General features: G+C 44.1%; 1 protein-coding gene across 1 annotated transcript; it reads left to right on the plus strand.

Moving 5' to 3' along the window:
- The first annotated feature begins 4,828 nt into the window (after positions 1-4,828).
- Positions 4,829-13,266, plus strand: KAZALD1 (Kazal type serine peptidase inhibitor domain 1). The gene is made up of 4 exons (XM_066622403.1): positions 4,829-5,324; positions 7,037-7,197; positions 12,022-12,169; positions 13,172-13,266. The coding sequence occupies exons 1-4, from the start codon at positions 4,829-4,831 to the stop codon at positions 13,264-13,266; spliced, it is 900 nt and encodes a 299-aa protein (XP_066478500.1).
- The last annotated feature ends 1,564 nt before the right edge of the window (positions 13,267-14,830 follow it).

Here is a 14,830-nt window from a genome sequence, read left to right on the forward strand (position 1 = left end):
AAATTCCCTCTCCTATATAACCATTAAGAACAGGATACCTGTCCTTTGTGTCTGACCATGTTATACGTATATGCAACCAACCACCTGTTTCTATATTTTCTGTTTGGACTGCAAAGTCATGGGCTGGATATAAAGGGAGCTGAATACATTCTGAGTACAATTCACAATTGCTGTTCTTATGGTGGACTCCTGTGCCACCCACCTCAATCCATATCGACCCACCAAAGATCGATATGGAATTCTGGAGTTTACTTTCTGTCCAAAAGGTTGGTGCATGCTTCTCGCCTGTTAGCAATGCTGAACAGAAGATGATTTTGGCAAATGTACCTCTTGGCTTGTCACCTTTGGAACAGCTGTATGGCTGCTCTTGTACATTGTAGTGACCCCCAGGGCACCCACCTCAATCCATTGGGGGAGCTCTGTGTCAAAGGGGTTGGATGCACTCATGGGGTGCCCTCTTCTGGCCTGGATGTGCAAGGAGGGAAGCTTACCACAATCATGCTGCTAACAGAAGACTTTATACAATCTGGAATCTGGGTGGACTGTATCTTCCCCAAGTTCCATGCTGCTTGGGAGGTTTACCCTCCCAGTCAATCCTTTCTGGGTGCATCTGGCTGGTCTTCCTGGCATGAGGTACACAGAGTGTTTTATTGTGCTGGTGATAATTTGCCAATAGGCAGTGTTACCAAAAAGGGCTGTTTTGTATAGGGGAATAATTACACTGCCCTTATTGGAAACTTCAGGACCACAGGCTGGATAACAAGACGGCGTAATGCAGAGAAATTCCCTTTTAGCTTAAGGAGGAGACTGAAAGAAAACTTTGAATCAAAGATTATATTTTTATTACAAAATCACACAGGTAAACATAATGCACATGAAAAATGATGAGTCTTGGTCCTAGTACTTGCATCTAGTGCACCTAGCTTTATGGTGGTTGCGTGTGAAACGTATTTGGTGCATCCAAGGAAATTAGAAAGGGAACTGTTGTAGGGAAGGATTTTAAGGGTCCCTGGTCTGCCAAACTCAGTTGCTAACTAAAGATGGGGAGAGAAGGGGAGAAAAAAAGGGGGGAAGAAAGGAAAAAGTCCCAAACGCGAGATAGTTGCCTGACATGTAGAGCGATGGGGGGGGGGGGGTAAGAGTCCTGTGGAGGACCCTCTGACACAGAGGGAGAGCCAGAGAGAGCGAGCATGTGGGGCATCCCTCTCTTAAAAAGGGTTTATGCTGACATGGATGTGACCTGGATGTGCTTGCTTACTACCACACAGTGGGGTACTTGGAATATGTAAAACAGTGAAAGGATTATCAGCAAAATTCAATAGGGTCAAATGACTGTCTTCCTAGCTGGGGGAACTTACACAATACAGTAACCCAGGAAAGCAGTTCAAATTTGCATAGAGTACTTAAGCAGTGATTGAGTTAAAACAATACAATGAATAGGAGACACGTAAACAATGATTTACTATGCCAGACTTCCTAGAGAGGTGGAGGTTGTATCTTCCTAGAGAGGTGGAGGTTGTATCTGCTTGTGACTTGACCAGAGTTTTGGGAAACGTGTGCTGGGAGAAGTGTGGCCTGCATGATGTTTTAGTAACATAACCAGATATAAAATCACAACTAAGGAAAAAGGGGATTTTCACGTAACAGCAGGGCTGCATGGTGGAACCACTGCTGTATGGCCTCCTGGGGCCCAGTCCAGAAAGTGCCTTCCTCTGCTCCTCAAGAGGGCTGAGCCCCAGTGAAAGCAGTCTGGACACTAGAGAGAAGTCCTAGGCTGTTGGCCAGCATTGCCCAAGATAGAGGGTGGGATCCTAGTTGGATGAAGGATGGGGAAACTCATGTCTCCACCCTCTTGGACCTTCCTCCTGACCTGGCCACTTTCTAACTGAGCCCATTTGAGCTCAATCAGGCTCAACTGATGACCTTTCTCCCTGGCCCTATCCCAACCCACCTGTGGCCCCTGCTAGCCTCACAGGGTTGCTGAATGGGGTAGGGTCAAGTAAAACAGCATCTGGAATAGGCTTCCCTATCTGGTACTTGGGTGGTCAAGCTGGTGGTGCCCCCAACTCCTCACGTACTCACAGTAATACTGTACACAGTGATGGCTTCATGCAGCGTGAATAACTGTGTACACTCGTGTTATCTTGCCAGTGTTTAAAAAAAAATGGAGATGGAATGGCTCTCTCAGTTCCTGTGGTAACTGTCTCAGAGCTGATGACAGTGACTGCTACCCCTGGTCCAAGTCTTTCACACGTGTTGCTGTGGCCTTTATAATAGCCCCAGCAGCCACATAGGGGATTTTGGGTACATTTGGAGATAATTTAAGCTTCCATTTTGGCCCAGCAGCTCTGTACGTATGTTTTTGCAACATCTCTCACCTGATTTATTGCAAATGTGCACCCCAGTTGTTTATTGAATTCTGGCTTTTCTTATTGCTCTCTCCTTGGATTACTTCCTAATTTCTTCACATCATTTGTCTGCACTCCTCTTCAGCTGCATGACACTAGCAACATTTGGAGACTGTTAACACCAAATAAACACAAGACTGCAATGATGGAAACTGCATATAATTGAAAAAACATTTCATAAATAAAAAAGTTACTTTTCTAAATGTTCAGTGCGTTGCAGCTGAGAAGCCAAGTGGTGAATCAGAACATAATTTGCTCATGCTCTCCCAGTTGCATTTTGAACCTCCGAAGTGTATTCCATTGTAAGAATATTGCAAAAGCAACTTTTTTTCCCCAGGGGTAACACATAGTATGTATATGCTCGTGCCAAACTTTCCAGAGAGGTGGGAAGGTCCAGGGGTACAGCATGACCTGGGTTCATGCTTCCTTGAAAGAGAAATCATTGGAGGCTTGTGTTGCAAAGATATGTTTCATTTACAAAATCCTGGGCCGACCATTGGATAAATTAGGTAGCATGCTCCTGCAAGCAGGGATTCTGAGTGGGGGTGCATCATACCTGGGCCCAGGTCAAAAAGGTGGCTTGGGAGCCCAGGAGCCAGATTCACATTTGAAGGGAGAGAAGGGAAGGGGACCAAAAGAAACTTTGTACACCCTGATCAAATTCCTCTCAGTGGCTCTGTCTGCAAGTAACATCAGTGACATGCCTTGTAATGACTTTTGAGGCAGCCAGCTGCCAGCTCTGGCTTCCCTGCTTGGTTTCTATTCAAATCTCTCCCAGAGCTCTCTGTCTCTCTTCTCCAGCACCTCCAGTTTCTGCTGCCTCTTGGTCTTAGTAACACAGAATGGAAGGAGGTGAAGAATCACTTTTCTTTTTAGTTGTTTCTCTCAGGTAGACATGGGGAGGGGAGGTCATGAAGGCCTCTGGTAGAGGAGAGGAGGAGTTTCTTGGGAGCTTTAACATTTGTGAACCTTTTTTTTGTTCACTCCAGGCAACTGGCTGAGCATCGCCTCAAGGCTTGGCTCTAGTTCCAAGCACCTTCGCAATAGCAAATCCCAATCTCATAACAATACTATATGGTAGTAGAAAGCTCAAAATTGTCACATCTCCCTCTTTTAAAGAAATATGATCCTCTTGTGAGGCAATGAGGCATTGCTGGGGGAAACGCCACACCAAGCAGACATTCAGTTCAAAGAAGGAGGCAGCAAAATACGTAGCTCTCAAGGAATGACTTTCACTGTTTCATTTTTGAATAAACAAAAAACACTTTGCAAACTTCAAGCAACTTTTATTACTTGTCTGTGTCACACTTCAGCTCATTTCTATTTCAGTTGTATAAGGAAACATATTTGTAAAAGTACTGGAGAGGACTTCCTGTGCCTCAGAACACCCATGGACTCAACCAGAAGTGACTTCTGGTCATGTCTGGGAGGTCTTCTGAGGCCCTCCAGGGCGCAGCATCTGTGGATACTGAAATCCATGGATAAGGAGGGTTTGCCCCCTATACAAACTTGAAGATAGTGCCTTGCCCAATTTCCCACTAAGGGTAATGCTGTTGCTATGACTGCTAGCCAGCCATTCCTTTCATCAGATAGATGACTGGTGAATAGTCCAGGATGTCTGGGTGGTTTTTCCTTAATGGAAACAAATGGTTTGGGACTAGCCATCCATGATGCTAATTATGGCAATCCACTTCCTGGATTGGAAAAGGGGATGGAGGACAGAGGAAGAGGAAATGGGGAGAAACAGAGTGCTGAACTGGAATATTGGAGAGTAGGAGAAGAAGCTGACACATAATTGGGTACAGAGCAGAATTTAACATACTGCCTCAGGCACCAGGAGGTCTTAGATCTCTAGATATTTTTCTGGAATGTTTGGAATGGGGAAGTCATGATCTTGGAGAAGAACTTGGAGGAAGTGACTGCCATTCAGATTTGCCAGCATTGACTGAAGCACATCATAGGTTATTGTTTTCCTACATGATGTAATACCAGACATTCCTGGAGACCCTGCTAAAATAGACCAAGACTGAAAAAGACAGAGAGATATGGAGAAGAGCAAAGACTAGGGAGCATCTCCATTTCTCCCAATCCATCCGTTTCCTCCACAATTTCTCTTCTGCTCCGTTTCCTTCCTCCTTTTCCAATCCAGGAAGTAACAAGAGCAGAGGCTGCCACATCGCCAGATAAGAGTGGCAGTATTTGGTATGCTACTTCAGGCACCAGAAGGCCATGGGTTGATCCTGCACACATAACATTAACCTCCTTTTTCTGAATCCCATTTCTTTCTCTTTTTTGCAGGTACTGATGGCTTTGTGGCCATAAGAGGCAGTAGTGGTTGCTTTTGTGGGCTGCAGAGTTCAAGGAATGGTTATAAGAAAAGGCAATAAATGGATACTAGTTCCAGCAAGCTTATGAGAAGAATGTCTCAACGTGCCAACTTATCCTCCCTACAGGTCACTTTTCTCTTGCTGTTTTTGTGCTGGGATGTCCTCAGCTGGGCCCTGCCTGTAGCTCCAGATTATTTGCAACGTGGCTGGCAGAGGCTTCTGGAGGAAGGAGAAAGCTGTGTGGAATGTAAATTGGATGAATGTCCCACACCACGTGGCTGTCTTGCTGGTGTAGTGCTGGATGCCTGTGACTGCTGCTGGGAGTGTGCCAATCTGGAAGGACAGATCTGTGACTTGGACAATACCAACCACTTCTATGGCAAGTGTGGCGATCACTTGGAGTGTCTACTTGATGCTGGGGATCTACGCCATGGTGAGGTGCCTGAGCCCCAGTGTACTTGTGTAGCCAACCAGGCTCTCTGTGGCTCTGATGGCAAAACCTATGCCCAAATCTGCAAGTTCCAAGAGGTGCAGAATGCCCACCAAGAGGCTAATCTCACTGTGGCCCATGAAGGACCTTGTGAATCAGGTAAGGAATGCCACAGATTTGCTCCCAATGTCACTGGTGTTTTGGAAAAACTGGTGATTTTAAAAAAAGAAAAAAGGGTATAGCCAATTGTGACTGGTTGAGAAAGAGAAAATGAATGGAAAATTATTTCTCCATTCTCACACTCCAAGAACAAGGCAGCATCTGGTGAAATAAACATACGTACCACTTTTTACTAGGAAGGATAAATGAAGAACATTCCCCCTTTCCAACATTTACAACTGGTTTGTGTAATTCTTTTATATGGAATGCTGTGAAGACCAAGCTGGGGGTTTCCACAACAATTGAATATTTGACAATAAAGCATCTATAACTGTTAGTTGGCACCTCCAGGCAATATAGACTTCACTGCTTACAGTGAATAGGTGTCTGGGATTTTTCGAAGGTAGAGGGCCAGTTTGCACAAGCCATATCATGCTTTATTCTGAGTCACTCTAGTCTATTCAGCTCAGCATGCTCTATACTGGCTGGCAGTGTCTCTCCAGGGTTCCAGATAGTGGCCTTCCCTAGCATTACCTGTAGATGTCCAGGATTGAAATGGGGACATTCTGTATGCAAAACAGGTGCTCTACTACTAAACTACAGCGTCTTCACTTGCCACTGATTTCCATACAAACAATCTCATAAGACAGATCTAAGAAGATGAGAGAGAGAGAGAGAGAGAGAGAGAGAGATGCAAAAACACTTCTACTTATAGGAAAGAGTGACTTCCAGACATATTGGCAAAAGTCAGGGAACATTGAAAAGCAATGGGGGCCATTGGCAGCATGAGGTTTTGACATTTTGTATGTAGCTGATATAGACTTATTAGGATTCAGTTCTATTGTTTAGTAGCAGTCACGATGGTAATAATGGAAAGCATAGTGAGTGTGGGAGAAATAGCTTGAAATCAATGGAAAAATAGTGAGTTTGGGGACTGGAGATTGTAGAGCAATTCATGTAGAAGATGGACAGTGGAAGCTATCCAGGTTCTATATGGTGTGACACATGCACATGTGTGCACTTATATATGCACACACAGAGAATGGGCACTGTGGGTGCTGAGTTCCTAATATTTGGCCTCATGTTGCTGCAGAATTTGGAAATTTCTTCTTCATACCAAGAGGAAAAAAAGAGGATCTAGGAAGCGTAACAATCAAACCAACACATAGGCAGACTGATTAGCAGCTGCCAGAAGGATGTCATGTTTCCCCAGCAACAGGGAGATAGCGGAGACATCCCTGGGAAGCACTTCATTTAAATGACTGTGACAAAGCACCGGACCACCGTTTAGGGGCCAAGGGCTCTAGTCTACAGATGTGCCAGGATGCACACACATCTTTGACTAACAGCTGCTTTTGGGCATGAAAAGAAGACTACGCATAATGGGTCTGGGTCAAACATAATGGGTCTGGCTTTTTCTGCTGAAAGGAAGTAAGGAACACAGTGCAACATTTGTGTAGAACAATGTGCTTGATTGTTGTAGTTGTTTTGTACAATTGCTAGGACCTGTCTGTTGAAAGACTGAAAACAGTCCTGGAAATCTAAGATAAACCACACTATGGATTACCTGGGAGATGCACTTAGTGAGATCTCAGCTGGAATGGATTGGGAAGATCCATTATAAATTCTAGTACATATAAGTAATAGCTTTTTCATACTAACATGCCAGAAATTACATCCTTCTCATAAAGAACTTTTTTGGTCTTTCTCAGAGCCCCACATCATCTCTCCTCCCTATGACATCTGGAACATCACGGGGCAAGATGCGATCTTTGGTTGTGAGGTCTTTGCTTATCCCATGGCATCCATTGAATGGAGGAAAGAGGGACTGGATATGCTGCTTCCTGGAGATGATCCCCATATCTCTGTTCAGGTGAGCCACTAGAGCTAGTGTGTAGTCAGGACTGCAGTGATTTGTGTCTATGAGTGGGACAAGATGGTTCTTGTCTAGAAGCCCATATTATTCAGCAGGCCTAGTGTTCCTTCCTTTAGCTACTACCTCTCCTTAGAGGATGGCGCCTGGCCTTTTCTTCTTTCAGCAATTATTCTGTTGACCTTGGATCTTCTGCCTGACCACAGATTTATTGGTTTATTTAAAAATGTGTGTGCCGTTTTTCCTCTCTAAAAAAGGGCTTATTTTTCAACATAATACAAAAAGGCAGTGGTTCCCAAAATGTCAGCCATGGCTCCCTGGGGAGCCATGGAAACCAGCCAGGGGAGCTATGGAATTCTGGTGAAAAACCTGCCACTCTATGCAATGTACAGCAGTGTTTCTCAAACTGTGGGTTAGGACCACTAGGTGGGTCGTGAGCCAATTTCAGGTGGGTCCCCATTCATTTCAATATTTTGTTTTTAATGGCATGTGGCTGCATTTGGGGAAATGTTACAGACCTGTACTTTTGCTATGAATATTCTTTTAACAATGATAGTAAATGGAACTTACTCCTGGGTAAGTGTGGGTAGAATTGTAGCTTAGGATTGATAGAAATTTTCCTGCTTGATGATGTCACTTCTGGTCATGATATCACTTCCAGTGGGTCCTGACAGATTCTCATTCTAAAAAGTGGGTCCTGGTGCTAAAAGTGTGAGAACCACAGATTTATAGGATTGTAAACCCTAAAAGGGAATCATGGTCAAAGACCCAGTAGGTCAGGGGAGCTGCCAGTTGAAAAAGTTCGGGAACCACTTCAATAAGGAAAAACTACAAAACTGAAACACAATCATAAGCAAAACACACAGCAAAAGCACAGACTGACAGCCCAATCCACCTTAATTCCCTTCATGGAGATGCAGTGGCATCAATGTGGCATCCATTGTGTCCTGTGGGGACGTTTTTGGCATATTGAGGCCTCCTTCTGGGCCCCTGTACAGTTTTACCTGAGGTGGCGGGCATCTGTGGTCCATTGCTGTGCTGTCACTTTTGGCAGCAGCCAGGTCACACTCTTTGCCCAAGTCACATTTGCGACAACCAAAAAGGAATGCATAGCGTGAGGTTAGGATTGGACCCTGAGGCTACAATTCTATACACACTTTCCCAGGAGTAAGCCCCACTGAACACAATGGGACATACCTCTGAAAGACATGCATAGGTTTGTGCTGTTAATCGGAGAGCAATAGGAAAGGTTTTCCGGAACAGAAATGTTTTAACTACTGGAAAAATGCTGGTGGGGTGGGGGTGGGGGGCAAACTGTGCAGGGAGTTCCACAGGGTGGGCACTACCACAGAAAAAGCTGCTATCCTGTGTCACTGCCTGTTGTGAATCAGAAGGCAAAGGACATGATAAAGTGTCTCACCAAGTGATCGCAGGGGATGGAAAGACACACATGGAGGGAAACAGTCTTTTAGGAGCCAAGGCTAAAACGAGCTGTTGTGATTCCAGTCTGAGTGTCTGCCGAAGATACAAGTTCAGTTATTCAGTCATTTATTCTCCCCCGCCCTTTGCAGGGTATAATCACACATATTCCCAAAGACAATATTTAATATTGCCTGCCTGTGGACCACCCCATCACAGAAGGCTCTTCAGGCTATCTTCGGAAGGGTTAAAAGGCTGGAGATGCTGCCCAGAATAGAACAGCCACTGTTCTACCCTTCCATTTAGAGGGTGTGTACGGAAGTCCTGGCAAGTTTTTATAGAAACTACAAATCTGTATTATTATATAGTGTTTGGGTGGGGCAAAAATCGATGTCACTGCCAGATTAAAGGCCTTGGATAACTCCATGTTATGGGCAAAATGAGCCACAAGGAAAGGCAGTGTAATGAGTGAGATGGCATCTTCCATTTAGATCAAGTGCTGCTGACTGTGATGGACTGCATTTTGTTGCTGCACCCCACACCAGTTGTCCCTTTGACAGCAGATGCAAGATGCACACTGAGGCTGGTTCAAGGAAGTGAATGCAGGGGTGAAACTGAGAGCAGGAAAAATATCATGAAGTATACCTTTCCTATAGGGAATGCTAGTGTGTGTGTGTGTGTGTGTGTGTGTGTGTGTGTGTGTGTGTGTGTGTGTGTGTGTGTGAGAGAGAGAGAGAGAGAGAGAGAGAGAGAGAGAGAGAGAGAGAGAGAGTGTCACCACTGCCTGAGTTAAGGGGTAAAACACTAGAGAACATTAGAGCAGTGTTTCTCAAGCCATGGGTTGGGACCCACTAGATGGGTCACGAGCCAATTTCAGGTGGGTTCCCATTTATTTCAAAATTTTATTTTCAATCTACTAGACGATGCTACCATGGAATGTAGCTGCATTTGGAGAAATGTAACACATCTGTACTTTTAACAGGCTACTCTGTATATGCTTTTTACAATGATAGTAAATGGGACTTACTCCGGGTAAGTGTGAGTAGGATTGCAGCCTATGTTTGTTAAAAATTTTCCGGCTTGATGACATCACTTCCGGTCATGACATCAGTTCCAGTGGGTCCTGCCTGACAGATTCTCATTTTAAAAAGTGGGATCCAGTGCGAAAAGTTTGAGAGCACTAGAGAATCATCTTCAGTGAGTGGGTAGGCAGGAGTGGCCTATCCATGGGGTCACTTGAAGTGGCTTCTCTGACAAGCAGGCTGGGGGAGGCGACAAACTAGTGAGGGGTGAGTGTGCCCCACCACCTCTACTGGTTGGCTACATCCCAGCCATTTCACCCAGCAACTGCCCCATCTTGGAGAGTGAACAAGAGGAGGATGGGAGTGTGGTTTACTGTTTGTTTTTTTTCCTCCTCCACCAGCAATGATGCTAAAAATACTGGCAGGAGGTGGTCACTGCTGCAATTCTGTTTGCAGCTACCTCTTGTGATGCTTGCTGCAGCCTCTTTTGCTTTCTTTCCTCCTCACTGTTTGGCTCCCAGGATCCCCCCTGCCTAGCCAGTTCAGAACAAGCAGTGGCAGTGATGGGGTGGGATGTGTGCATGTACTGGTAGTGCTGCTGCTTTGGGTACTGGCCTGGCTTGGGCGGGACCTGAGGGGGGGCGGGTATTCAACCAGATGAGACTGGTCCTAATGCAGTGCTGATGCACCCATGCATGAATAGGACTTTAGGATACAATCTGGAAGATGGGACACATTCAGTAAATCGGCTTCAGAAGAGCAGCTTCAGTTAAAGCCCAGGTTGTCACCAAAGAATCTGGAAAATTTCCTGTCTGTAAACTCCAGTCTATGCTGTGGAATTTTATAGCATTGCAAGAGTTCAGAGAACCCCAGGCTGCAATCCTATGCAACCCTTCCTTACCTGGGAGTAAGCCCCATTGACCATAATACTTCTGAGTAGACATGCCTAGGATTGGGGTGTCAGCTTTCATTTTTTCTAGCCCTTATGTTGCAAAAGTAACTACCAACAATGTAAACAGAGTGTTTGAAAAGGTCATCAGTGGGAGTGTGGATAATATGGGCCTGTAGAGTCAAAAATCCTGTTCTGATTGTTGAATCAAAATGGGATAAAATAGGATACATGACTCCATGTATACAGCATCTTGATTTCAGCTCCTAAACTGCCCACCTTTTTCCTGACTCCATATATTCCCTTTTCTTCTCTTGTCTTCTACTATTCCATCTGCTACAAAAACATTACAAATTCTGGAATCTGTTTCCATTTTGCTTTGCAGACAACTAAGCAAACAACTAGCTATTTCAAGGCCATTTTTTAGCTTTTATTTTTTAGTCTTGTGCTTCATGTGTTCATTCCCATTGATTAGAGGTTTTTGGATCTGGGGGTTCAGTACTTTGAGTTGACCAAGAAAGAGAAATCTTGAGCGTGTACATTTCAGAGATGGGCTTCTTGTATCCTGTTTACAAAAGAGACCAAGAAACAGGATGGTTTTAAGGCTAATTTGCAGTCCTCTCTAATTTATGAATTTGAAGAGTCTACCACAGGCTGTTACATCTGCAAGGAATCTGGATTGTTTTCCACTGCGGAAAAAACATAGATGGTATTTCACAACAGGCAGTGATGTCCTCCTACAGAATACCCAAGTATAAAATACACATGCTCCGTGCCAAGATTAACAAGAGAGTTTGCTTATAGAAAACTCAGAAGAGGGCCACCTGGTAGTATGTATGATCTATGTGTGTCCAATACCAAAAAGTAGGTCCTTAGAACCTTAAAGTAAGTATAACAAATAAGGTGGAACATGACAAGCAGTTTCCAAATATGTACAGAGATGACAGAATGAGGCCAATGGTTTTCTCTCACCACTGGGATTAAGGAAAGAGCAAAGAGGTGCAAACTGTAGGAGGAATTAATGTGAGAGGGACATGCCAGGGAAAATGCATTTATCTATGAGTTGGGGAGTTAAACAGACTAGCAAGGAAGGTTGTGGTGCTTTTCTCAGGTCTAATATTCAGCATAATTGATCCTACTTGAGGGTTAGGCAGGGGATCACAGTCTTGGGCTTTGAAGATGCATCTAAGGTATACAGCTTTCGAAACAAGAAAGATGGCAGTGTCCTCTTTGGATGGGGGAGCTTGTGAGTCAGCGACTTCCTTAGGGTCATTCACATAGCGCTATATCCTGGTTTAGCGTCGCATTGAAACTGGACCCAGATTAGACTAAACTTGCCTGCAGCAATCGATTTATGCTGTAAGCAGACCATCCAAAGGAGATGAAGGCAACTTTCAAGGAACAGCCAATGATCTGTTTGTTAGAAAGCTGCTTTTCCGTTGTTGTTGTTCTTGCCTCCTGACTGGCATCTTGTTGTTATTTCATTGATTCTAGTATAGGGGAGGCCCTCAGAAATATGAGGTGACCAGCTGGCTCCAGATTCAAGCCGTGCGGTTGACAGATGAGGGCAAGTATCGCTGCTTCGCAAGGAACACAGTTGGGCAAGTGGCAGCTTTTGCCAGTCTTATTGTTCTCACTCCAGGTAAGTGATTCCCCCCCCCCCCCGTACTGCTAGTTTGGACCCTCCATGCCAGACATTTCTTCCTACATCCAGTAGATTGCCCTCAGTTTCTTGTCCCATCCATTTTCACCTTTCCTGAGCTTTCCTTATGCACAACTACAACACATAACCTATGTAAGGAACTGCATTATGACTTTGCAATTCATTTTTCCTTCATTACGGTTTACACCAACTGAATAATTAATCTTGTTCCCAGTAAAATATCACTATTTTAAATGCCCAAACAATGTTTTCCAAATATATGGAAATTTTTTGCAACTTTACACATTTTTTGGATAGAGCTGCACATTACAAAAACTGTGGGGTTGCCATCAAAAATGGCAGCGCTTTGTCCCCTTAGTTCAACTTGCTTCATGCCCTTGCATCATGCTAAACATTTCCTAAACCTCATCAGTAGCAACCAATCTTGTAGAACAAGGATGAGAAAACTCTCCCAAGTAATGATATCAGGACATGAGGTATGTTGAGCTACACTCTATAGAGGGAGAGGAGGGAATTCAATAAGGAGCTGCCACTTTTAACAGCAGCCACGGGTAGAGTTTTGTTCCTCCCTAAAGCCATAATCTAACACAGAGTTTAGAAATACCATGGCCAAAGTTTCCCAGATCTTCCAGCCCAATATTCTGTTCTCTTTCCACTGGACCATGATATTCTTTAGTATGTAATTAAAAAACCTACAAACACAATTTCCATAATTCACCAAATATTAGATATCTGCTCATGTTAGATATTCATGTGTCACTGTTTGTGCTGTGAGTGTTTAGTTGATTTCTTGATTCAGAAAAGCAACAGATGCTTAAAAATGTTAATTGTTGGATAGCCCTCCTACCTGTTGGCATGGAGAGCATCCACTGTCCAGTTTTTGCAACTTAATGTATGTTGCTTTGTGGGAGCTAATGATCTTTGCCAAGTGTCCCTACTTGCTAAGGACCAATTTATTTGTCTTGTGTTCTGCATTTTCAGATCAGCTGAACATGACCACATTGGCCCTGCCAAAAATGCCCAACCTGGGACCAGATGATGAAATGGAGAGTGATGAGTCATATGACTATTACTGATGGGGCATATGTGGAGAAAGTGTCAGAGGGCAGAGACATTTGCATCCTTTTCCATTTGAGCATTTGCCTCCTCATCTGCGGCAGTCTCCAACATCCAGGATAACCATTACTGAACCTCTGTGTGGGACTGAAAAAAGTCAGTGGAAAATCTTCTATGAACACTTCTGATGCTCTCGTGCCAGTTGATTTTGGCTGGGGAAAATGGGTGTACTTTGTTGAGCGAAGATTTCCAACGAATGTGTGGGGTGATGGGGTGTGGGGAAATGTATTTAGCTGATCTTAAAGCAAAAGGGCATTTAAAGGTACTTTGATCAACCTCCAAAAAAGCAGTTATTTTGGACCTGATACACTACACTCACCTTATCCTCTGAGTCAGAGGTTCCATCTATGCAATTTAATGGCCATAGCACAGGCTCTGAAGAAGAAGGAAAAAAAATGTTGAACCCTGGTCTTGTCATGAGTACCCACATTACCCTAAAGTCATTGGAAACTCCAGATGTACCAAGTTTGGTTGGCCAACTGGTGTGGAAAAAGTAGGCAAGATTATAAAATCCAGAGAAGGACCATTCTGCAGGTTTGGGGAATGGGGTTGAAAATGATATCCATTGTCCAGACCATGACAAAACACATATGCACATGGGATGAGAAGAGCAGGATATCATTCTGAGAGACCTGTGCTTCCATAGGTTTCAATGCTTTAGTTTTAGCAGTTAGCAATGGCAATTTTCTCCCTGGCTGTCCTCTTCACTCTTCTTACTGGTTAAACTGGAAATAACTGGGAAATAATTGGAAATAACTTTTTCTGCCAATTCCCCCCAGCTAGGATGCCTAGGCAGAAAGAGGCCACAGCAGAAAGCCTCTCTCCCAGGTTAACAGAGAGCTCCAAAATCTGGTGGATGTCTTAAAACTAAGCAATATCAGGAGACAATCCACTCCTTCTTGTGTAAACAGAGACCAGGTGGGGGGGAAAAACAGGTAAAATACAAGTTTACTAAGGGACTGAGGAATCAAACCAATGGATTGAGAAAAGGCATGGGATAAAAGCAAGCCACTGATCAAGAGAGGTGGGGTGGCACAGGACAAAAACAAGAAGTTGATCAATGAACAACAGAAGAAAGAAGCAGGGAGGGGCAGAAAAGGTTAGCACGGAGGTTAAAAAGTAAGCTGAAAACAAAAATCTCTGATGTAGCTAACTGGGTGTGATCCTTATCCACAGGCCAACACATATTTTGCTTCCTTAAACGTTACACCAATTCCTGGGTATATTTGGGGTGCTGATTCCAAAAATGGTGTCCATTTTGCCCTATCACATCTAGTTTTGGAGACAGGGCATAGCCTCTTTAGTGAATGGTTCTAGCCTCTTTAGTGAATGGTTTAGTGAAATGGTTCTAGCATGGTGAAATGGTTCTCTTTAGTGAATGGTTCTTCCTCATGAGGAAGCTGCTTGAACCATTCACTAATGAGGCTATACGATATCTCCAAAATTAGACGTGATAGGGCAAAATGGATGCCATTTTTGGAATCGGCACCCCAAATTCATATCAAACCACCATAAAGTTTGGAA

Source organism: Tiliqua scincoides, chromosome 3, assembly GCF_035046505.1.
Source record: "Tiliqua scincoides isolate rTilSci1 chromosome 3, rTilSci1.hap2, whole genome shotgun sequence".
Classification (NCBI taxonomy): Eukaryota; Metazoa; Chordata; class Lepidosauria; order Squamata; family Scincidae; genus Tiliqua; species Tiliqua scincoides.